General features: G+C 45.0%; 1 protein-coding gene across 1 annotated transcript in view; it reads right to left on the bottom strand.

Annotated features, from left to right (window-relative positions):
• Positions 1-235: 235 nt before the first annotated feature.
• Positions 236-25,207, bottom strand: part of MTFR1 (mitochondrial fission regulator 1) — a 36,289-nt gene continuing 11,317 nt past the window's right edge. The window contains exons 2-8 of the mRNA XM_038766440.1: positions 21,409-21,546; positions 15,101-15,199; positions 9,054-9,169; positions 6,288-6,535; positions 2,262-2,505; positions 1,775-1,943; positions 236-1,474 (exon numbers count right to left, since the gene is read on the bottom strand). Coding sequence (XP_038622368.1) covers positions 1,406-1,474; positions 1,775-1,943; positions 2,262-2,505; positions 6,288-6,535; positions 9,054-9,169; positions 15,101-15,199; positions 21,409-21,474 — 1,011 coding nt within the window. The 5' untranslated portion in view covers positions 21,475-21,546 and the 3' untranslated portion in view covers positions 236-1,405. The remainder of the gene's footprint in view (positions 1,475-1,774; positions 1,944-2,261; positions 2,506-6,287; positions 6,536-9,053; positions 9,170-15,100; positions 15,200-21,408; positions 21,547-25,207) is intronic.

Genomic DNA, 25,207 nt, shown 5'->3' with positions numbered 1-25,207 from the left:
ATGGGGAAGGTCAAGAAAGTCCATTTTACTTCAGTCAGCTAGCTTATCATGTATGGGCTCCTCGGTAAGTGGCTGAGCGAAAATAGGATCTATTTATAAACAAACTAGAGACCGCTTGTGATGCGGGTCTGAGGATGGCCTGTAGTAGAGGATCTTAGAGAAAAATGCAACACTGGTCAAAAACATCTGCACTACTAGAATTGCACAGGATGAAATACTTCCAGGAAGTACAGCGGCCCCCAAAATAAGTTTGCTTTATTTTAAAACATCCTTTTTGTCTTTATGGTAGGAAGCAGTTATAGCCCTAAATTCACACCCAGTACAAATACAAAATTTTTCGGTTCAAAATGTTTTTGATGGTTAAAGGGCTAAGTCTGGGAGAATAGAAAGGTATGGTTTTCAATGGAGTAAGAAAATAGACACTCTTGTAAAAATAAGCCCTACTCCAAAGTCCTTCTGTATCATTATATCCATAAATTAGTTCAATGTATACATTATCAATAACTTAAAACGAATTGGTTTTTCCAAAGTGCAGAGTCTTCTCCTGGAGATAAGAATGACAAGCTCAGAGCACAAACCCCCATATACGTGGTTGGCCGGCTCGAACCATCAGCTATTTGGGCCTGAAGCTGAATCTACTGGGCTGTGGAGGTTGATTTCAAAAGCAACCCAGCCCCAACCCAAACAGGAATGAATTCCATGTCGAGCTGCTAATTGGTTTTTCCCCTGTGGAGACAGTCTGTGGCGCACAATACACACACACAGGCCCTTTGAAATGAAGAAATATGAAATTCATTATTACCCTTTCCCCATCTCTGCCCAGAAGGTGCTGAGGTGAAAGAACCACATTAAAGGTCAGCTCCAAAGAAGCCCGGTTCAGCCATAAAGTGCCTTCTGGCCAGCCCCTTTGAACCCACTGTCTTTCGCCGAGTGTGGGATAAGTGTAATTCTTCTATACTGTGACGTTAGAAGCTTTTGTTCAATGTTTTGCCGCAACGAGTTTGCCGGTTGTTCTCTTAGAAAGAATGAAGACAACAGTAGTACTTCATTGCTGTCTCTACAACAAACTGTTCAAGTCAGACAGGTACAGATAGTAGTGTTTGGCCATTAAAAGCCTCACAGCACCAGCAGCAGAATTCTTTTTAAGGCCCCCCAAATCTAGCCCAGTAGAGCAGAGCGCTGCAACCGCAACCACTGCATCGTGGCTCTGCAGTGATCTCTATTTTTAAAACAAAAACCATTTGTTTAGTGCTTTTGCCTTTGTTTAATTCTCTACTTAGCTTTGTACGAGAACCCGGAAATCTAAAGTCAAGTATTTCCTAAATAGTGTTGTTGATCTACCAGCCGTTCTCGGCTCCGACCAGCCAATATCTGAACAGTCTTTTTTCCTCCAGCGACGATCCGCTTAAGAATGGGAGACATCTTCGATTAAAGCCTTCATTTTTCCTGTAGACTTTAGCATGTGTGGCCCGAACTGGGGACGGAGCACAAAAACGGAGCATTAATAGCTGGTAGTTTGGGACCAGCTCCCAGCCCACAGACATTACACACCACCACCACCCCATGAAGGCACTTAGACTTACTGTTCCACTCTTCAAGCTGCCCAAGACTCTCTTTAACCTTTCCTCTCAAATAAGCTGTTCAGTCTTTTCGCCTGCCCGCCCTCCTACGAGCTCCCAGTTTTTTTCCCCAAGCCCACTGTGAATATGGGTTTGGGGAAAAAAATAACTTTTTTGGTGTCAGAGAGCAAAACTGCCAGCCGACGCTCACTCACCAATACTGTTTCTGATGCTGTCGTCGCTTCAGCCTTCGGACAGAGTTTTTCTGTTTCACTTTGGCTATCGCTTCGATAGCGATAGGCAAATTTCTTTCTCAGGGCCTCTGCGATTAAGGTGGCGGGGTCGGCGGGGTCAGCGGGCTTGGGCTTTATGTCTTGCTCCGACCTTAAAGGAGGCAAAGGGAGTCCAGAGTCAAATTGGCCAGAGGTCAAGCCTACTCCCTATAGGTCGGGGACGGCGCTCAACTCCATGCTTGATACTGGGAGAGTGGTATCTAGGGGCCGGTTTGCAGAAAAAAGGAACTCTGGGAAGGACTGAAAATAAACTTGACGTGGCCGAGTAGGAGATGCCACCGTGGGGTTCGACTGGGCCCCTTGTCCCAGCGAGACGGACGTACACGCTGCCGCAGGGGCACGTGTACACGCGCCGAAGGTCTGGCGGCCTAGCGTGGGAAGCAACGTGGCGAGGTTGTTTGGGGCTCACCTCTTGACCGCCCGGAGCTTGACGCTGTTCATGTCTTTGAGGATTTCCAGCATACTTGGCACGTCTGGCTTCTTTGGGGTGTTCTCAGTGGGGCTGGGCCTCGGGCTGCCTTTCTTCTCTCGACGCTCTCTGATCAGGTCGATGGCAGACGTGCTCCGGCTCAGCCCGGGGAGGGGGAGAGGAGGAGGAGGAGGAGGAGGAGGGGGTGGAGGTGGGGGTCCAGGCCCAGGTGCACTGAAGCTTCCTGCAGAAAGGAGAGATCTAAAGTGAGTCCCTCTAAAGTGAGGGGAAATAGTTTTCTGGCCCTGAGAGGCACCACCTCCTGATTCGATGTTTGCCTTGAGCAGGCCTTCCTCCCACTCCGGAATTGGATGGCATTTGGGGGTAGAGATGATTCACACTAAGATCTTGGGACGGAGGGAGGATGTCTTCTCTCTGCTTTTTGGCTGATACCAATTTTCTGGGAACAGTTTAGACCTCGAGTGTCCCTGCTCAGATGCCTGCCCGGGAGGGTTCCAGAACAATGTTTAGGGTTGGAAAGAAGGACTTTTCCCAGTGCCAAGTTCCATCGCTTGCTTTTTTTCCCCAAGTGGACTTTCTGCTGCCTGTCTCTGAGCTGTGACTGCTTTGGCCCTTCTGTCATGAGCTGGAAAACAGGAAGGGTGGTGTTTTAATTTTCACCTGGCTGCTCAGACACTAGAAAGCTGGAAGAAAATTCAGCGTGACTGAATTTCCTCAGATTTGTGAAAACTATTTGGGGCAGTGCACGTACACCCGGGGCCAAAAGTCCAATCCACATGGAAGTGAGGCTGGCCAGGTCAGTGATTTTATGTATTTATTTTACTTGTACCTATCTATTCTATTTATTTTATTTTAGTAGTATGTTTGGGTTTGTTCTCAGTCTCCCCCTTCTAGACTGTGAGCCCACTCTTGGGTAGGGACTGTCTCTATATGTTGCCAGCTTGTACTTCCCAAGCGCTTAGTACAGTGCTCTGCACACAGTAAGCGCTCAATACGATTGATTGATTGATTGACAACTTGGTTCTGGTGGTAGAAGTCTGCCTGAGGATGGTTTGGGACCTGCTGCTCAGACCCTTCTTAGAGTCACGGGTCCATTGCTGGTCACCGCACTTCATAAAGGACGGGAAGCCGCTGGAGGGATGTGAGCCTGTTGTAGGGTAGGGACCGTCTCTATATGTTGCTGACTTGTACTTCCCAAGCATTTGGTACAGTGCTCTGCACACAGTAAGCGCTCAATAAATACGATTGAATGAATGAATGAATGAATGATGAATGTGAGTGTAAGTGAGTAAAGGGATGAAAGGGTGTCTCTGAGGAGAAAGGAAAGGATTTGGGGGTGTTTACCCAAGTAAAGAGAAGGCCAAAGGGAGATTCATCATCGTGGGTGGAGAATGTGTTGACCTACTCAGTTATACAGTACTCTCTCAAGCGCTTACTATGTGCAGAGCACTGTGCTAAGGGCTCAATACTACAGCCTTCAGTTATTGACGGCATGGGAGGCGGAGGCTCTGTGCCGCTTGCGGCCTGAATCAATCAATCAATCGTATTTATTGAGCGCTTACTGTGTGCAGAGCACTGTACTAAGCGCTTGGGAAGGACAAGTTGGCAACAATAAATAAACAGCGGCCTCAGTGACCTCATCTGTAAAATGGGGATTAAGACTGTGAAAACCTTTCTGGCGCTTAGAACAGTGCTTTGCACATAGTAAGCGCTTTATAGATGCCATTCGTTCATATACAGGTGCTGTGGGGAGGGGAAGGGGGGGCTCAATCAATCAATCATATTTATTGAGCGCTTACTGTGTGCACGGCACTGTACTAAGCGCTTGGGAAGGACAAGTTGGCAACATATAGAGACAGTCCCTACCCAACAGTGGGCTCACAGCCTAGAAGGGGGAGACAGAGAACAAAACCAAACATATTAACAAAATAAAATAAATAGAATAGATATGTACAAGTAAAATAAATAAAAAGAGTAATAAATATGTACAAGCATATACAGGTGCTGTGGGGAAGGGAAGGAGGTAAGACGGGGGGATCAATCAATCGTATTTATTGAGCGCTTATGGTGTGCAGCGCTTGGGAAGTCCAAGTTGGCAATTAAGCAATTAGACTGTGCTCGCAGCCAGAGCCCACCATCCTGCCCTCTTGGGGAGAGTGTGGAAGTGAAGGAAGGGAGAGACGCTGTCTCGGTTTCACCATGCCCGGCCCCTGTCATCATCATCAATCGTATTTACTGAGCGCTTACTATGTGCAGAGCACTGTACTAAGCGCTTGGGAAGTACAAATTGGCAACATATAGAGACAGTCCCTACCCAACATTGGGCTCACGGTCTAAAAGGGGGAGACAGAGAACAAAACCAAACATACTAACAAAAAAAAAATAAATAGAATAGATATGTACAAGTAAAATAAATAGAGTAATAAATATGTACAAACATATATACATATATCCATGTATATATATATCCATGTATATATATATATATCCTGTCCACTCTAGGCTGCTGGGACTTTGAGGGACAAAGACCTGGCTGACTGTTTGCAAAAGCAAAGTCCTCTCCATTTACTTGGGTTCATCCCCTCCACAGTACCATGAGAGGAGGGAATATTATTTATTTATTTATTTTATTTGTGCATATCTATTCTATTTATTTTGTTTTGTTAGTATGTTTGGTTTGTTCTCTGTCTCCCCCTTTTAGACTGTGAGCCCACTGTTGGGTAGGGACTGTCTCTATATGTTGCCAATTTGTGCTTCCCAAGCGCTTAGTACAGTGCTCTGCACATAGTAAGCGCTCAATAAATACGATTGATGATGATGATGATGATGAATGTGACTCGGCTAGGTGCTCCCTAACCACTAAATAGTCAAGGTATAGTGTTCCATTTGCTGCAGTTTCACCAGTCTGCCAAAAGAGGGCGATAACGCCAAAGGGATGGGGCGCCCAAACTAGAAGCCTGCTCAGCAACTCAATCAATCAATCAATCAATCAATCAATCGTATTTATTGAGCGCTTACTGTGTGCAGAGCACTGTACTAAGCGCTTGGGAAGGACAAGTTGGCAACATATAGAGACAGTCCCTACCCAACAGTGGGCTCACAGTCTAGAAGGGGGGGACAGAGGACAAAACCAAACATACTAACAAAATAAAATAGAATAGATATGTACAAGTAAGATAGAGTAATAAATATGTACAAACATACATATCATCATCATCATCAATCGTATTTATTGAGCACTTACTATGTGCAGAGCACTGTACTAAGCGCTTGGGAAGTACAAATTGGCAACATATAGAGACAGTCCCTACCCAACTGTCTCAAGTGGGCTCACAGTCTAAAAGGGGGAGACAGAGAACAAAACCAAACATACTAACAAAATAAAATAAATAGAATAGATATGTACAAGTAAGATAAATAGAGTAGTATGTACAAACATACATATATACAGGTGCTGTGGGGAAGGGAAGGAGGTGAGATGGGGGGATGGAGAGGGGGACGAGGGGGAGAGGAAGGAAGGGGCTCAGTCTGGGAAGGCCTCCTGGAGGAGGCGAGCTCTCAGTAGGGCCTTGAAGAGAGGAAGAGAGCGAGCTTGGCAGATGGGCAGAGGGATTGGGGGCATTCCAGGCCCGGGGGATGATGTGGGCCGACAGCGGGACAGGTGAGAACGAGGCCCGGTGAGGAGATTAGCGGTGGCAGAGGAGCGGAGGGTGCAGGGTGGGCTGTAGAAGGACAGAAGTGAGGTGAGGTAGGAGGGGGCGAGGTGATGGAGAGCCTTGAAGCCCAGGGTGAGGAGTTTCTGCCTGATGCGCAGATTGATTGGTAGCCACTGGAGATCTTTGAGGAGGGGAGTATCAGGCCCAGAGCGTTTCTGGACAAAGACAATCCGGGCATAACTGACACTAAGCCCCATCAGCGACCCTCAAGCTCACGGTTGTCACTAAGATCAAGGTCCAACCCCCAGGCCCCCGAGTTCTAAGTGTCTGTTAGGCGCAAACCAAATACCTGCACCAAGGCTCTGCTGTTCTTGCAGTGTGACGATTTTGGCAATCTGAGCTCGGAGCGTAGCGAGTTCATTTTCCAGAGCGCTGATCTTCTGCAGGGCTTCATCGTTGGCTAGTGCAGCGGGTGTCTTGGGCTCGAGTTCTGCCCGGGGCAGGTTGGGAAGGGATGATTGCCTACTCGGAGGCTGCCCAGAGGACGGCAGGTTCTGGGGGCTAGAGGAAGGGGTCTCTTGGGACGAGACCTCTGTTCTGGAAGAGAGACACAGAGGTAAGCAATGTCAGAGGCAGGAGAGTAGTCATCGCAGCTTACGTAGAAGGAATGAAAGGAAAATCCAGGTTATGACGGGGCTTCAGTCAGTCACCTTTCACATTTATGAAGAGTCAACCCCCAACCCCCAGACACACACCCTGACACTCCAGGAGCAAACAGACAAAAAATGCCATCATAGTATCTTACACAAATGAGTGGCCACAGGGTAGGCTTAATTAAGCTAAGTTTCCCAACAGAATGGGTGTGCTCCCTTCCCCAAATGGTATACTGGGACAGGTCCTCCAGTCTCCCTAAAAAGGCTCCCCCAAAATCCACTACTTCCACCCTATCGGCAAAGCCGGGCACACATACGACAACCCCTAATTCAGACATCAGTCTCCCTGCAGAGACGGCACGAGGGGCTCCTATCCGCCTCCCAAGGTCTCTTGGAATAAAGAGTAGCGAGGCCCTGCATCATGCTGCAACAGACACGGTGGACCCGGATGGCAAAGGAGTCCCAAAAGGGCAAAGTCAAAAGTCCAACTGGTCGGGCTGTTCTCCTAACTTCAAAGCACACGATTCGGGCATGTTTCCCCTCTATTTTCAGGTAAAGCCAGTTGAAAAACAGCCTCATGTTATTGGGCCCTAAGGTGGGGGGGGGAGTGAGCAGCAGCAGGGAGCAATTGCTGTTGGAGGGGAGGAAGGAGGTGCAAAGGAACCTGACCCTGCCCAGTTTTCCCAGCTTCTGACCCTCTGCGCCAGCCTGGGAGGCCCAGATGGCCTGGCCAAGGATACCTGTCCCCCGGCCCATTTTCAAAGCTCCGTCTCTCCTCGTCGTGTTCTGCACCCAGCGCGCCCCGCCTCCGTCCCTCCCTCTCCCTCTCCCAAGCTGCCGGACACAACCAAGTTGCCAAGGACCACTCCGCGCAGGCCAGGCAGAACCCAAGGGAGGGTGGTGCCGATCCCCGGCTGCACGTGACTAGGCTCAGCCGCGGTTCCAGGCAGGGGTCGAGCTGAACGTGTTCAGGTGCCACGGCCCGTTACAATTCGGGGGGGCATTTTTATCTCATCTGTTCTTGTCCATTATGACACCACCGAGACCATATTCTCCAGGGTCATCAGTGAGCACTTACTATGTGCAGAGCACTGAACTCAGCCCTTGGAAGAGTACGACAGAGTCGTCAGGCACATTCACTGCCCTCAGTGAGTTTGCAATCTAGCCAAGTTCAATGGGCGGTAGTCTGTCCTAATCCTCCGGGTCACCTTTAACACTGTTGAGCACTCGCCTCTCTTTGGGACGCTGTCAGATGTTAGTCTGGCCAACCCAGAACTCCTCCTACAGGCCCTCCCCCTCTTCTCTAATGGCTCCTCTTCAGTTTCTGTCCTTAGCTCCTCTTCCACCCCTCATCCCCTAACTGCCGACGTCTAAAGGGCTCTGTTCTGCATTCCTTCATCTTCTCACCTCCACTCAGTCACTTGGCTTCAGCTAGCGCCCTTATTAGTATAAAATCTGCCTCTCTAGCCCCGTCCTTTCTCCCACTCTTCAATCTCGCACCCCTTCTTGCCCCCAAGGACACGACCACATGGATCAGCTTCCTCCACCTGGAGCTCTCTCCCCTCTCAACTCTGCCTGCCTTCAGCTGTCCCCATCTTTGACACCCTCCTCAAGTGTCACCTCCACTGGCAAACCTTCCCCAATTTCTTTTCAATACCCAACAGCCACCTCATCTGTACCCACCCTCAGCATTTAGGCATATTCGCTTGTACATTCCCTAAGTGTCTCGGATGGCACATCTGCTCTTCCTCCTGCTTCCACTCCTATATCTGCTTTCCCTATACGTGCAGGGAACATGTCTTTTGCTTCTTTGAACTTTTCCAAGGCCTTGGTACACTGGGTTGCACTCAGCAGGCCCTTGATAAGTGGCGGTAGGATTTACTGAGCCCCCACTCGAGAATAAAGTCAATCAATTAATCATTTTTACTGAGCGCTTACTGGGTGCAGTTCGTTGTACTAAGTCCTTGGGAGAGTATGACACAACAATATAAGGGACACGTTCCTTGCCCACAAGGACCAGACAAACAAGACTGAAGGCCCTTTGTGGGCAGAAAATGTGTCTACCAAGTCTACTGTACTGAACTCCCCCAAGTGCTTAGTACAACACTGCAGACAGTGAGCACTCAATAAATACCGCTGATTGACTGATATGTAACCAAGTGCGCTGAGTAGGCGTATACATAAGCTCCTAAGTGCTCCATACCCTTGCTCTAACGCCACTGCTACTCTTTAGCCGGCCTCTCGGCCCAGGCTCTTCCAAATACTCCGAACGATGAGTACGCCCACCGTCGTTGCAATTACTAATGCCAAGGAACGCAAACAAAACACAGATTCAACTGTTCAAGTGCACTAAACAAGAAAAGTGTGGCGGGGACACTGCTCACAGCCACTTTTGAGACCGGCGAATGGGTCAACCTTCCTTCCGTCATAAGAAGCCTCGCCGGCTGGCAAGTGGAACCAACCTGAGTCTTGTGGAGACTTCTCCTTCTTCTCTGGCAACCCATCCTACGTCAGCAAAAGAAGCCACGGCATCCTCCCTGGGGTGGTTTGGACTGCACTCCGTAGAGTGAGAGGTAAGCTAGAAGCGGGAAAAGAGAAAGAGCGTCCTTAATCTGGGGCGGCAGTTGATGGGTGAAGAGTTCCCACTTGATCGGAAGGATAGGGTAAGTGCTCTAGGCCTGTGCTTTACAGTTCCACGCTTTTTTTGGAGAAAACTTAGCTTGGCCCTGATCGTGGCCCAGGCAGGGCCCTCCAGAATGTGCAGTATAACAGTCAACAGCCCCCCTGGCATTAGGGAATCGGCTTACTTTGCTCCTCCAAAGGTAAATCTCTCTGTCATTTAATTACTGGAGGCTTAGGTCAGCACCTGCTAGTAGGCAGTGAAACATCACTGATAAAAAAAAATTTACCTAGGGCCATGATGCCAGGTAGCAGCAGGCCCTGGACAGACGGCAGAGTAGCCCTCTCAAAGGTCTTCGGCAATTAATGCTCTCTGGCTTGTTTCTAAAGACAATTTACTGACAGCTCTAAAGTTTCTATCCACTTACACATTTGGGTCTACATATTAAATGAAATATCCATCCTGAAATGTCAGTGTAATGCGAATAACTGAATACCCACTGTTCAGAATTCATTTCCTTTTAGACTTTTACTCTTTTAGACTGTGAGCCCACCTTTTAGACTGTGAGCCCACTTTTTAGACTGTGAGCCCACTGTTGGGTAGGGACTGTCTCTATATGTTGCCAATTTGTACTTCCCAAGCGCTTAGTACAGTGCTCTGCACACATTAAGCGCTCAATAAATACGACTGATGATGATGATGATTTCCTTAGCGTTTCCGTAAGGACACTGGAGACATACCTACCACTTGGGTAACTTAACAAAAAAAATTAAACATGAGAGGAAATAAAAAGGAAAAAAATAGCCCACTTATAAGCATCAGGTAAGGAGATTAAAATTCAGCAGGGGGTTAACACACTGATACGCAGAAGACAGTGGCCAACAAACAGGTCTTTAATAAAAAGCAGTGGGCAGACCTAGAACATGCATCCGTCCTTGGTACCTGTAATCTTACACCAGTTCAGACTTCTTGGAATTAGTGGCTCTTGCTGCTCAATCATTCCACAGATTTGGGGGAAGCTGAGGAGCCACAGAGCAACTGGCAATGTGGAAACAGAAAAACCCCCATACTAACTCAAAATCACAGGTAGACGAGGACTTCAAAATGTCCCTCGGTAAAACCGGATTTAATATGTATAGCCTTCCTGAGGGTTGGAAGATTTTCTCAAGCGTCCAAGAGGGGGAACGAAGGCTCAAATGCAGGAAGAACTCGAGGATACTTTTGGTCAGATCAGGACACACGCAGAGTCTATAAACAGCAAACCCAGATGTTCGTGGGAGTGAAGAAGGAAAAATACACAATAGCCACATATTTAGAAAATAACTGCTATTACAAGTTCTACTCCAATCCACCCCATTATCATTAAATTTCTCTTTATATCTCTAAGAGGAAAAGCGTGGGAGGAGAATGGGGGGAGCTGCTGAAGTGTGAAACATCCCAGGAAACTGAAATTCTCTAAAATGCAGATGAGAGATACGTCCACTGTAGGATCCTTCCCCACTCCTATCATCACTGCTTACCTAGAGGGGTGATGGCTTAGCTTTGACCTCTGCTCTTCTAAATAATCTTTGGACCTGGTGGCATTGCAACAAAAGGGCTCCCCCAAACAAACCTCTTTTGCAATTTCCTTCGGGGGGGAAGAGCAAACAGTAAGAGAGAGATGTAAAGTAGCTATCAGGCAGGCTCAAAAGTCAACTAGAACCCACATGTAAAGAAGCTCTCCTACGCCCAAACACCCAGGTGCTAGTCAAAACATCAAGAAAAAAAGAACATGACTGAAAGTCCCCCAGTTATAGGATGGAGGTGAGAGGGCCACAGGACTATAAGACTGCTGCTAAAATGCAAAAGTCCCTCACAGCAATGACAGCAAGTGGGATAGCAAAGATTGTTGGTGATCATGCACTATATGACAAGAAGGGAATCATGCATCTTAAAATCTAAAAACACCTCAAGATATTCCCTTATCAGAAGGGACAGAGATACTAATTGACTAGTGGGGGATAAGAACTCAGCCATGCCCAGTTTTTACCAAAAAGCCAATAAAAATGACATTGGCAGGGGTGTAATTAAAATGAATTGTTATGTGCATTGCTTCCAACTATGACATTTATAATAATTGTGGGAGTGTTAAGCACTTTTGTGCTGAGTACCAGACTAAGGGCTGGGGTAGATACAAGATCATCGGGTCTGACAAAGTCCTCATCCCACCTGGGGCTCACGGTCTAACATGTATTTCATCTCCACTTTGCAGATAAGGAAACTTGAGGCCCAGAGACGTCAAGTAACTTGGCCGTGGTCACACAGCAGGCAAGTGGCAGAGCTGGGATCACAACGCAGATCCTCTGACCCCCAGGCTTGGCGAGAAGGGCAGGATCAGTCTCCCCACATCCAGACTCGCCTACAACACAAGTCAGTGGGGGCTTCCTGCTAATCAGCACCCAGGGGCGCGAGGCATTAGTGCCAAGGCCCTGTTGGTGCTCTTGGGCCTGAATTCTGTTCCGGGTCCAGTTTTAGGACAGGAGCCTAAGGCAGTGGAACGTGTATAGTAAAGAGACCTCGAAAATCCACCTAGAAATGCCTCCAAGCACTTTTCCTGAGCTAATCTAGATTTGAAATGTGTGAATAAGTAGGGATAAGCAACAGAAGAGTTGTTGAATCCCACTTGAAAGTAATTACAGAATTTTAAGCCCAACAATCTTCTCTGAAAGCCATAATAGTATCCCCCCAAAAGTTGAATATGAAATTAAAACTAATGATAAATAATAATAATTGTATTTCTTAAGTGCTTTCTATGTGCCAAGCTCTGCACTAAACCCTGGGACACAGTCAAGATAATCATGACAGACACAGCCCTGTTCCTGTCACAATCTAAATAGGAGGGAGAACACTCTTCGAAACCCCATTTAACAGATGTGAAAACTGAGGCACAGAGAAGTGAAGTTATTTGCCCAAGGTCATAATGCAGGCAAGTAGCATTAGACTGTGAGCCCACTGTTGGGTAGGGACTGTCTCTATATGTTGCCAATTTGTACTTCCCAAGCGCTTAGTACAGTGCTCTCTGCACACAGTAAGCGCTCAATAAATACGATTGATGATTGATGATGATGAAGTAGCAGAGCTGGGATTAGAACCCAGGTCCTTTGACTCCCAAGCTCACGTTCTTCCCACTAGGCCACAATGCTTCCAAAATTGTGATTGCGTGGAAAATGATATAAATAATTGTTACAAATCTGCTTCCTCCTTGAGTACGTACAGGATACTGTACAGGGTACACACGGTTTCATTTGGTGTCCCAAACTGAACTCTCTAGTCAAAAAGAAAAATGGTTGGTGTGACCCTAAACTAGTTCCTTCATGGAGACAATAAAATCATAATAATCAATTCTTTTCAGTGCTTGTTATGTGCTTCAGGTGTCGGACAGAAACAAGGTAAATTGAGATCAATCAATCAATCAATCAATCAATCGTATTTATTGAGCGCTTACTATGTGCAGAGCACTGTACTAAGCGCTTGGGAAGTACAAATTGGCATCACATAGAGACAGTCCCTACCCAACAGTGGGCTCACAGTCTAAAAGGGGGAGACAGAGAACAGAACCAAACATACCAACAAAATAAAATAAGTAGGATAGAAATGTACAAGTAAAATAAATAAATAGAGTAATAAATATGTACAACCATATATACATATATACAGGTGCTGTGGGGAAGGGAAGGAGGTAAGACGGGGGGATGGAGAGGGGGACGAGGGGGAGAGGAAAGAAGGGGCTCAGTCTGGGAAGGCCTCCTGGAGGAGGTGAGCTCTCAAATAACGTAAGATTCACTTGCTTGAGATTGACAGTCTTGTTTTAGATCGAATCCTGAGGTACAAAAGAAATGTTGCTAGAAAGTACGGAATGCCTCTAACCTATTTCCCCATTACCAAGGTTATTAAAAGTATACCCCTTTTTGCCTCCAACATTTGTTGAAAGTAGAAAGCTAATGTCAAATGAATTTTTCAGAAAATATTTTCCAAGCACTACAAAGCTATATTCATTCCCTTTAAGATAGCGAGGTGTATGTTCTCACTGATTCTGTGAATTCTGATCAAGGTAATCCTGAGTGGGAGTTAAAGATAAAAAAAAAATCCACAGTGAGAGTTCAGTTGGATTGTTTTGCACAATGGTGGAATGGAGATTGTTAATGCAGAAGCGACCAACACTGGCTGGACAAGAGCACTGTGATCACGACTACGAGCACGATACTTCCACAACCGTATCCAAAGTTTAAAGTACGTAGGAACAACGATAAAGCAGCAGCCATGCAAGTGCACCAATAACTGGCAAGTTTTAAAATCGACAAAACAGACTTACAGTTGGATCAATGCACCATCCTTCCTTACTACAGCTAAAGCTAGCAGGAAAGAGAGAAGGAAAAACAGTACAGAGAATTTTCAAGAATGACATTACAGAAGGTCAGAAAGTACAAGATCGGTGACCACTAACTAAACAAACTAGAAATATTTCTATTAAAGAAAAGTTTGGCAAAGCAAAGATACATTTGCAAAGATATATACTTTGCCAGGATATACTGCAAAGCAAAAGGACAGGGCTTCATTAACAGGACTGCACTGCGTTTAAAAGAGCAGTAGGACACTGTAAATTCTCTTTCGCCCACTGTTCCTAAAACAGGGGATCTTAATATCCTCATTGCCTCATTTCTCCCTCCTCCCAAACCCTTAGTCTGTTAAGATTGTTGTGGGCAGGGAACTTGTCTACCAACTCTGTTATATGATACTCTTCCAAGCACTTAATACGGAACTCTGCACACAGTAAGCACTCAATAAATACTATTGATCCATTAGCCTCTGCTGGACTCAAAGGAAAGGATACTGGCGTTCTCTGTGTATTCAACAGCCTGTAGCACGGACAATGCTGCTTCCTTCATCAATGCAACCCAGGCTGCATAATGCACATCAGGTCCTCCTGAAGCAGTAGGATGCAACAAACCTCAAAATCGAAAGTGCCACGCGCTCTTAAGGCTAGAGTTCTTGGCCTGGCCCAGCACTGAGAGCTTACCGAACGAAGTGGGTTTGGAAATCAATCCCACGCCATCGAAAATCTCGACGGCTTGTTCAAATGGACCCCTGAGATTCATGATTACCTTTCTAGGCTCTGATCACTGGGTTCCCTAAAGGGTCTCCGCTGCTGGAGGATTTGGAGGCAGCGAGGAAAACAGAGAAAGGGAGGGAGAGGAACAGCTGGAGGCGGGAACACGGTGGACCTTCGTTCGGCAAAGCTGGGAGCAGCAAAACCCGTAAGAGCTAGAGCTGCAAATAGCTGGGACATCTAGAGACGGTCTGGGCGTAGCGGCAAGAGATGGGGATCCAGAGTGCCATCTGGGAATGAGGACCCTTGGTATAAGGGGTGCTCAGTAAGTACCACTGATTGGAGGGGCACGTAAGACTCTATGGAGAGAAGCATGAGGGCATTCACTGCTAGTGTTCTTTTATGTTTCCTCCCCTTGCTGTGACCTAAGCCTTCGGTGGGTACCAAAGCCGGCTTGGGAAAAGATGACCGGCTTCCCTTTCCAAGACAAAAGAGCTCAATCTCGTCGGTCATCACTGCCCTGCAGTGGACCTACAGGGTGATTGGTCAGATCTGTCTAAGGGATGCCATGTCATCACCTGAGAGGGGAACTACAAACTGACTTTTGGGAGAGGAAAGTGCAGAGCTCTTACTGGTGTCTCCCTTTCCCTTTGATTCATTTGGGTCACTCCCGAAAAACACTGAATAATAATCTGCCCACTGAATTAGGGAAAAACTTTAAAAAAAAAACAACACAGATGATATACTCTATAAATACAAGGCCCGCCATGATTTTACATTGATAAAATATGTAAAACACATACCTGAAAGTGAACCCTTGGACACTGGATGAGAGATAAATTAGTACCGATTTTCCTTACAATACTTCGTGATGAGCCGTATGACTTTCCTGACCAAGGTACCTGGGGAGTAGGAAAAGAGATTTTTGGTTCCAATAAAATACTGTTTATGTACAGGCGATGATGCCGTGTGACTATAAAGTACCCAGCAAGCTTTAATTTAAGGGGACAAATGGTTTCCTTCTAATTACAAATTTAAAACAAGGAACAGAAATTCATAATGTTACGCAAATAAATTACAGGTTGGTACATTTGGTATATTTATTAAGCGCTTACTGTGTGCAGAGCACTGTACTAAGTGCTTGGGAAGTACAAGTTTGCAACATATAGAGATGGTCCCTACCCAACAGCAGGCTCGCAGTCTAGAAGGGATGAAAACACGATGCTGAAACAAATCGCTGTTATAAGGTCATTCTTATCAGCACAGCCCGATAGTAAACTTTCACTGGGGTGTTTTCTGGTATCCCTTTCTTAAAAGGGGACCTTTTTTGGACTTTTTCACAATTAATTTTTTTTCTATTTTTAAATATAAGAGCAAGATTCAAATTTGAATTTGGGCTATCATCCTAGTTGGACTTTTTAAAGAACAAAACCAAGTTCCCACACAAATGTGTTGTGCTATAAATCCCTTGCTGCGGGAACAGACTTTCTATTTGATCAGAATCATAGCACAAACACTGCAGTGTGCCAGAACCCATAAAAACAAACAAACCCAAACAAAAGAAAACAAAAACAGACACACATGTTGAATGTGCCAAGTCACTGCCTAGTTCCATGGCATCTCCACTGTGACTTCTGGAAGCACCTTAATTTCAGTGCGTTGTTTCCGATTAACAGTTTTAAAGAGCATTCAAGGACCCCATGTTTTTGGGGTGACGGATGTGAAAGCAGGGGGTAGAACTTTTCTCAGGCAGCCGGGAATGAGAGAGGAAGGAAAAGGCACGGACACGCTTTCCCTGGGTGGTTTTAAAGGGCACCAGATGGTGCCCAGCTGGGTGGTCTGCTGGAAAATCCTGGAGGAGGAGGAGGAGGTCACTGCCAGAGAAGGGAGTCGGACGGACACACATGGGCAACAGGCTGCTGCATGGGGGGCTTCACAGGTGGGGCCCCGCGCTAGAATTTGGAAGACAAGGCAGAAGAGGGAAATGATTCAGCTGAAAGACAATTAAGAGGACCAGAGTCACTAGGTGAACCTAGTTCAGAAAAAGAAAAACAGAAAGGATGAGAGAATGAGCTGCAGTCTCCATTCATTATCTCTGCCACAATTTAGCCAACTGCCCAGCACACCCTATTTCAAGTCTTTCCTATGTGCTGCCAGAGTTTAAGGCCTTGCTTGACATCCCAGGAAAAGTGTTGATCTAAAGTCACCAACGCCTCTTTGGCTGAGCCAATCAATCAATCAATCGTATTTATTGAGCGCTTACTATGTGCAGAGCACTGTACTAAGCGCTTGGGAAGTACAAATTGGCATCACATAGAGACAGTCCCTACCTAACAGTGGGCTCACAGTCTAAAAGGGGGAGACAGAGAACAGAACCAAACATACCAACAAAATAAAATAAGTAGGATAGAAATGCACAAGTAAAATAAATAAATAAATAAATAAATATTTATTATTTGTTATTTTTTATTATTTATTTTATTTTATTTATTTATTTTATTTATTTATTTATTTAATTATTTATTATTATTATAACGCCTGGGGCTGTTGCTGAGAGCCCACTGTTGGGTAGGGACTGTCTCTATATGTTGCCAACTTGTACTTCCCAAGCGTTTAGTACAGTGCTCAATAAATACAATTGATTGATTGATTGATTGTTGCAGAACTGGCCAGGGAAGCAGGCTGGGGTCAGAGGAGGAGTGCTTTTCCCCCACGATTTCCACCTCACTTGGAGGCTTCTCACCTAAACAGATTCACTCTACTCCCTTAAGCACTGACAGATTTCACCAGTTCCAGTAGGCATGGTACAGACAATCTCCCCGCATGGCTCTCACACACCCACGCAAGTCCGCCCCCCAACCTCCTCTTTCCATTTCTCCTACTCTGGATTCAAAAGACTTGAGATGGCTAATTTAGACACAGTTCACTATTCCTTGGACAAGGAGGCAAGAGACAGAAGCAGGAAAATATCCACTTGGACTCTTAGAGTATAGCAGCTTCTTTCTGGAGGTTCTATAATTCAAACTGGAAAACGCGTTGCCAAGAAGGGAGCACGGAGACTGCACAGGAAGGTTCTTCACTACAAGGAACTGCTTAGCGTGGAATGATATTCGACAGAACAAAATACAATTTTAGTAACAGCACCGTGAGGCTTTATATCCAGTAACTGACAAGCCACGAAACAATCAGAACAGAGATATTCAGATGGTAAGGAGATAGTTATGGCAGACAAAAGATTTTCAATAAGGTTTTCCTGGCCTTGATCTTTTAAAAAAAATAAAACCTTGCATTAAGGCAAAAACAACTTCTTGTTCTCCAACAGTGAGCCCAACCCAGTCGCCCCGGTTGGCGTCGGATGGGGCTGCAGCAGAATGCTCACCATGACAAAAAGAAGGAGCGGCAAAGGACAGCCACATCTCCCCCAAATCAGAAGAAACGTTTGAAGAGGAAATGGAGAGAAAGGGAGCCAAGGTCATAAACGGACATACTGAGGTCTGAGTTTCTCAGCCCCGGATTAAATACAAGCCGTAAATCAATGGTATTTATTGAGTGCTTACTGTGTGCAGAGCACTGTATTAAACCCCTGGGAGAGTGCAATACAATAGAGTTGGTAGACATGTTTCCAGCCCACCAGCAGCTTGCAGTCTACACTCGATACCCATCTGTACATTCAAATACCAGACTGCCTCTGCAAGGAAAAGGGACAGTTTAGCAGTTGTTATGGACACAGCCCTGTATTAAGCATTTAGATATGATCAGTGCCCTCAAAGAGCTTGTAATTTAGCAGCGGAGGCAGATACTAAAATAAATTCCAGTTAGGAGGAGGTAATAAACTATAAAGATACATATAAAAGTGTTGGGAGGGAACGAGATTGACACGTAGGTTACTATCTGATTAATACTTGGAAAACATACAGGCTGGCTAAATTCTTCGCAAACCAAAGGCACAAACCCTTCTGCTGTTCTGCTACATGATTTAATCTTTTAATGTCTGTCTCCCTCTCTGGGCTCCTTGTAGGCAGGGATCATGCCTATCAACTCTACTGTACTGTATCAATCAATGGTATTTATTGTGCCCTTACTATGTGCAGAGCATTGTACTTTCCCGGGTACTTCGTACAGTGCTCTCCGCACAGTACACAGTCAATATATATCACGAATTGATTGGTTAATATGTATTCTATATTGACATCCATCTGCACCTAGTGTTCTTCATCTAAGACATGGGGAAAAGGGCTTTACAAACTGCTGATGCTGGGCCTCAAAAAGGCAGAAACTAGCAGTGAAGAAGCAGGGTGGCCCCAGGAGTCAGGGGACCTGGGTTCGAAGCCTGGCCTTACCACTTGCCTTCTGTGTGACCTTGAACAAGTCACTTAACTTCTCTATGCCTCTGTTTCCTCTTCTATAAAATAGCTGTTCTTCCTCAGACTATCTTGTCTGTACCCCAGTACTTACTGCAGTGCTTGGTACAGAGTAAACACTTCATAAATACAATAATTAACTAGCTGAGTGGCCAAGACAAGAAAGGCAAAGCAGCAACTCACCTCCAGAACTGAGAATCAGGCCTGCCTTTAATTTCTCCCCTCAGCCCTCGAGAGGAAAGAGATATGCAAATCACTCTCAAAGATTCGGGAACAGATGGTGCTTAAAAGCCACCATCTGTATATCGGGGTGCTATCTGAACCAAGTAGGCCTCCATCCCTCAACTTCTGGAAAAACGGGGCTTTAAGCACGCACACCTATGCAGCGAGATCTTCCTCCCTGCGTGGAGCAGCAGAATGTAGAGTGAACCGTTTATCTGTGCTCCGTTATCATAGAAACCAGGCAGGAGGGAAGAAAAATGATGCAATTATGCTAATCGCTAATTCTCAAGTCAGTCGCACTAGGTTCTATGACTACGCTTGGTCTTAGCCATTACTTATAAATGCTGGATTTTTTTTTTCAGGAAATGAAAATGACACAGTAGCTACCTGTTCTTCCTCCAGAACATTTCCCCGATCCGCCCCCTTCTCTCCACTCACGCTGCTACTGCCTTGGATCAGGCTCTTGGCTCGTGCTGGTTAAGCTCCCCTATAAACCTCCTCACTGGGCTCCCCATCTCCAGCTCCTCCCCACTTCAGTCCACGTTCCCTGCTGGATCTCTCTCCACTCTTCCAAAAGCTTCATGCGTTCCCTGTGCCTCCGGCCAAAACTACTTACCAATGGCTTTAAGGCTCTCCAGCTAATGTACTGGCTCTTTCCACTCGCTACACTCTGGCTTGCAATCTTCCCTCCTGCCAACTGACTCCCTGCTCGCCATGTTCCCCGGAGCCCGGAACTTGCTTCCTCCTTCAAATCTGCAACACCACAGCTCTCCCCATCGTTAAAATGCTGCCAAACCCTACCCCCTCCAGGAAGCCTTCCCCGATTACTTGGCAACACCTTATTCTCATCAACTCAACATCGCCCAACAACTTGTGTACTTCACTCCTATCCTCAACACTCATATACAGATGACTGTGAGCCCACTGTTGGGTAGGGACTGTCTCTATATGTTGCCAATTTGTACTTCCCAAGCGCTTAGTACAGTGCTCTGCACATAGTAAGCGCTCAATAAATACGATTGATGATGATGATATTTTTTATTACTTCTGTATACTGCTTCTACATTTATCTCTACCCTCAATTAGTAGTTCGGGTGATTTGTCCTGATGTGTTTCCTCAGCTTCCACCTTTATCTTTGCTCTTCCTCCTGCTTTCACTCTCGCTAAATATATTTTGTCTGCCGGCCCCATTAAACTGTAGGCTCCCTGAGGACAGGGAAATATGTATCTTACTAAGGTCGGTACTTTCCCAAGAATTTAGTGCCTGGCATTCTGTAGGCGCTCAATCAATACCATTAGCTGATTTTTACATCTAACCTTAAATTAATGTCAAGAAATCCAATGTGGAGATGTGAGAAGCAGGGCAGATTTGTGCCTGTCTGTATAGACTTAGTACTGACCACAGCATTTAGCAAAAGTGTTAGACCATGATGACAGTGAAATGAGGAGAATTTGGTGACATTCGGAACGTAGCTTGTTCTATTTACCATTGTGAAATGGTGTTATAGAGGTGTTGAATTGGGAGGCATGAGACTGAAGGAGACTTCTGCAAGAATCACACTGGCTGCATAACCTGAACTGGAAGCTCCTTGTGGGGAGGGAACATATCAAACAACTCTGTTATACTGTACTCTACATCCAGTAAGCGCCCAATAAATGTCATTGATTGACTGACTGACAGGAAGAGAGGCAGCTCTTTTAACTTCTGGCTTGACAGTAATTCTGCTGCCTACTGGGGCAGGGAGAGGGGTTTATTTGAATTTGTTTGCTCGCTTGTTCCAGGTTGGAGCTAGGAGGAGCCCAAAGACAGGTTTTCACAGGACAGGAAACAAGTTCAGAGTGACTCTGAGCTCTCTGAATAGGACCAAATGCAGTGTGTAATTCCTTAAATAATAATCTTGCATCTCCTCCTACCCCCAGGGCATCTCTACATGGATGTAAGCTCCATTGTATAGCAGGTTTCTACCAACTCTTCTGTATTCTCCCAAATGCTTAGTATAGTACTCTGCACATAATAAGCATTCAATAAATACCAGTGTTGCACTAAATGATGTCCCACTGGCACCTCAAGCTCAACAGGTCCATAACTAAACTTTTTTTTTCTCGCTGTAACAGAGTGGTCCAAATACACTATGAAGGGGAGGTACAAAAATACAATAGTGGATTCCTTCAATCAAAAAAGTTCAGAACCAGCGATCCAGAGTTTGAGGAATAATTTAGCACATTCCTCTCTGCTACCTTAAACATTTACTAGTCCCCAGCTTCATCATCAGCACAACTTCCTGAAAACTGCAATTTTTTTTGGCCGCATGAAAAACATTCTACTATTAACGAGCTGATTTTGAGCATTCAAAATAAAAAAATGCTATTTTCAGTCAAGCAAAAGGACTTCACTAAGGACTGTATGAAGGACAACCCGAACTTAAAATGAGTTTGGACACACTTTTCCTCTAGAACCTCAAAACTGAAGATATCATAGATGCACTGTCTGATTCAGAAAGGGCTTTCAAGAAGTTAGGAGCACTCACTGAGTCCATGATTAATCCACCTCGTTCAAGGACCATCCTAATTAGGCGCTTAATCCAGGAGAACATCTAGATAGCGTCTTCAGAAGTTGGCATTTAAACATTTCCAGCACACCTGGCGGCACAGGGTCCATAGTCGCACTGTAACAAAAAAAAAAAGAGGAAAATATTTAAAAACTTGAGCGAAAACAATCGACCAAAATGTCTTATTAACGTGGGTCCCCACCGATGGTGCCAGTCTTAAAAGTGTAAGCTTTTCGGACAAATGGACTTCCATATCCTGCTTGGAATGTGGTCCATATTAGTCTCGAGCCCATGACCCATAAGGCTGGGAAATGCCGATTTCTTACTCTAGACTTCAAGATCAATCAATCAATTCTATTTATTGAACGCTTACCACGTGCAGAGCACTGAACTAAAGCGCTTGGGAGAGTACAATATAACAATATAACGGACATGCTCCCTGACCACAACAAGCTTACAGTCTACAGGATGAAAGAACAGGGCAAGCACCACCTTAGGTTTCCTTTCCTTCCCCTCTCGATATCTGCAGAAGCGGGAACTGAACTAAAGTCCCAAATGACAGCAAAAATGACATGGCCAACCTACTTTGAGGTGGCCTGGGAGCGCATCAGTTATTTTACAGACTTAGGTTTCTGTGTAAAGTGCATATGACAAGATGATTTCAATCCGGACAACATATTTATTATTTATCAAGCACACACCAAGTGCTGGGCTCTACAAAATATTCATACTAAACAGTCCCTTCCAATTAGGGGCTTAAACTTTAAAGTGGCATAATACTGTACGCTCACTGTTGGCATGGATTGTGACTACCAACTCTGTTGTATTGTACTCTCCAAATGCTGACTTTGTTCAGTGCTCTGCACACAGTAAGCACTCAATACCATTGATGACGGTACGTGCATTATTCCGCACAAATATCAAGCTTTGTCATTTTAACTTTTAACTAATTTGTTTCTTCCTTTTTCTCTTCTTCCATTTTTCTCATTTAATAGGCTTAACGGCTAGAATTTATAATATAGATTTTATAGATATGTACGTAAATGCTGTTGTTATGCCTATTTGAATTTCTTTCAATACTGTAGTACCTTCCACTCCTCAGCCTTATTTTACTTGCTAGTGACATAAAGAGAACTGTAACTACCAAATTCAAAAACTGATTATAGAAAGTACAAGATAAAAGCATACAAAGGCATTTAAGTATCTCCTAAAGAAAGATGTGTGCATGCTGAGGTGCTGTGGGTCTAATTTAGGCCGGTTTCATGGATTGGGGGGAGAGAGGGAGGGGTTGGCTAGCATTCTGAAGTAAAGAAAAGGCATAGTTTGGTAAAGAAGTGTGAAAAAGACATTGCCAAAGGTGTAAAGGCAGAAAGGTCAAGTACAGGCCAAGTGAGCTTTCCTGGAGTGGAGTGTGAAATCAGTCACCAACTTTTGGTGCTTAACCTGTCAACTACTTGAACTAGAAAAATACTATTTTCATGTTTTCTCTGGGACATCATGGTAAATAGTCAAGAAAATAACTGTCCTATCAACAACTCTGTAATCTTCTCCATGACATAAGGATTTGGGGCAGTAAGTGGATTTAAAAAAAGATACCTTTAGGTTACTTCATTTGATTGAAGAACAAATTATTTAATTCCCTAGAACTAAGCTTCAACTGAAATCTTTTACACAAATTTCTGAATCAGTTGCAATTGGTATTCCCATTAGTCAGGTATGATTTTTTTAAGTGTAAATTATCACCTTAGATTTAAAAACATAGCAAAAACACAGGAGGCTAGTAAAAGTCTAAGTAAGCAACAGAGGTAAAACTTTAATATACAAGGAGAAAACTAGTGGAGGCAGTCAGGCATCTTTTAGACTGTGAGCCCACTGTTGGGTAGGGACTGTCTCTATATATTGCCAATTTGTACTTCCCAAGCGCTTAGTACAGTGCTCTGCACATAGTAAGCGCTCAATAAATACGATTGATGATGATGATGATTATGACCACAACCACAAGCCCTGCCATGCGAGTGTTTCCATTACCAATTGGCTTTTTCGACAGCTTTGGATTCTGCTGTAATAATATGGTCCATCTGGCCCTCTACTCCAGGCACCATTTATCTTTTAAATGTTTGGGGTTTCAGTAGGAGCAAATTACACAAAAATTCTATCCGTCTTGCCAAGCAAATGGGCAAACTGTAGTAAAATATCCCAAAAGGCGGCCACAATATGGGGCTTATTTGAAGATATCATATAACTATTCTTCAAATGCCTAGAGTTACTCTGTTCTACTGTCCTCTACCAAATGCTTAGTACAGTGCTCTGCATACATTAAGTGCTCAATACCATTGATTGATTCATCTATATGCATCCTCAGCACTAGTGTGTAAATATAAACTTAAATACATGTTCAATCATTCACTCTGATTTTTATATTTACTCACATTTATGCTTGTGGAAGCACCGTGTTAGAGTAGGGAACCCATGTCTAGTTTCTGAAAAGCAACGTGGTTTAGCGGAAAGAACCCGGGCTTGGCAGTCAGGGGACACGGGTTCTAACCCCGCTCTGCCACTTATCTGCTGTGTGACCTTGGGCAAGCCACTTAACTTCTCGGTGCCTCAGTTAACTCACCTGTAAAATGGGGATTACGAATGTGAGCCCCACAAGGGACAACCTAATTACCTTGTATCTACCCCAGCGCTAGAACAGTGCTTGGTACACAGTAAACGCTTAACAAATACCATAACTATAATTATTATTTCTGTTGTATTTTCCAAATTTCTTGGTACAGGGCATGGCATGGGGGAGGGGAAAGAGACTCGATAAATACCATTATCATCATCAATCGTATTTATTGAGCGCTTACTATGTGCAGAGCACTGTACTAAGCGCTTGACAGCTGCTCCTGCCTGAGGGCTGTTTACTGAGTACCTCCCTGTTTGTTTTTTCTCTTCTCATAACAGAGACGTCAGTAATAATAATAATAATGGCATTTATTAAGCGCTTACTATGTGCAAAGCACTGTTCTAAGCGCTGGGGAGGTTACAAGGTGATCAGGTTGTCCCATGTGGGGCTCACAGTCTTCATCCCCATTTTCCAGATGAGGGAACTGAGGCCCAGAGAAGTGAAGTGACTTGCCCAAAGTCACACAGCAGACAAGTGGCGGAGCCGGGATTTGAACCCATGACCTCTGACTCCAAAGCCCGGGCTCTTTTCCACTGAGCCACGTTGCTTCTCTACTTTCTTCAGATTAGTATTTACAGTAAAAAAGACAAAGTCCTGATTGAAACTCCTATCAACGGATGATGCTTCACAGGAAGACAGCTCATGGTCATTTTCCAGGATTACTCCTAAGGAGGACACCCTCCACAGTAAGTGCTCAATAAACACCACTGGTTGACTGATCTTAAACACACTTTTTCCCTTTGGAGAGGCAGCGGAACACCTCATAGAATAGAAATGACACCCAGAGTCTAATATTGAGTGCACCACATACAAGCCACCCGAACTCCCTCTGCGCAATCTCTCCCGCCAGAGATACGGGAAAACAATATACGGCAACTACAGTACACAATAATTTCCTGGAAAATGTTAGAGCTTCTTCAGCCAGAACTATATGAATATAAAGTCACAGTCTTATTACCAGAGCTAAACATGTATTACTGGGGTGAGTAAACCACATGACTTGAGAGCACAGGATTATGATTCATGTTCCAGTGAAACATGATTACCATGTTTAAGGGTCAGAAACTATAACACAGGGAAGTATATAAAAAATGCCACAGAGAAGCA

The sequence above is a fragment of the Tachyglossus aculeatus genome, chromosome 25, assembly GCF_015852505.1.
Source record: "Tachyglossus aculeatus isolate mTacAcu1 chromosome 25, mTacAcu1.pri, whole genome shotgun sequence".
Taxonomy (NCBI): Eukaryota; Metazoa; Chordata; class Mammalia; order Monotremata; family Tachyglossidae; genus Tachyglossus; species Tachyglossus aculeatus.
The sequence above is the reverse complement of the archived record's forward strand: the minus strand, read 5'-3'. Positions and strand labels throughout refer to the sequence as shown.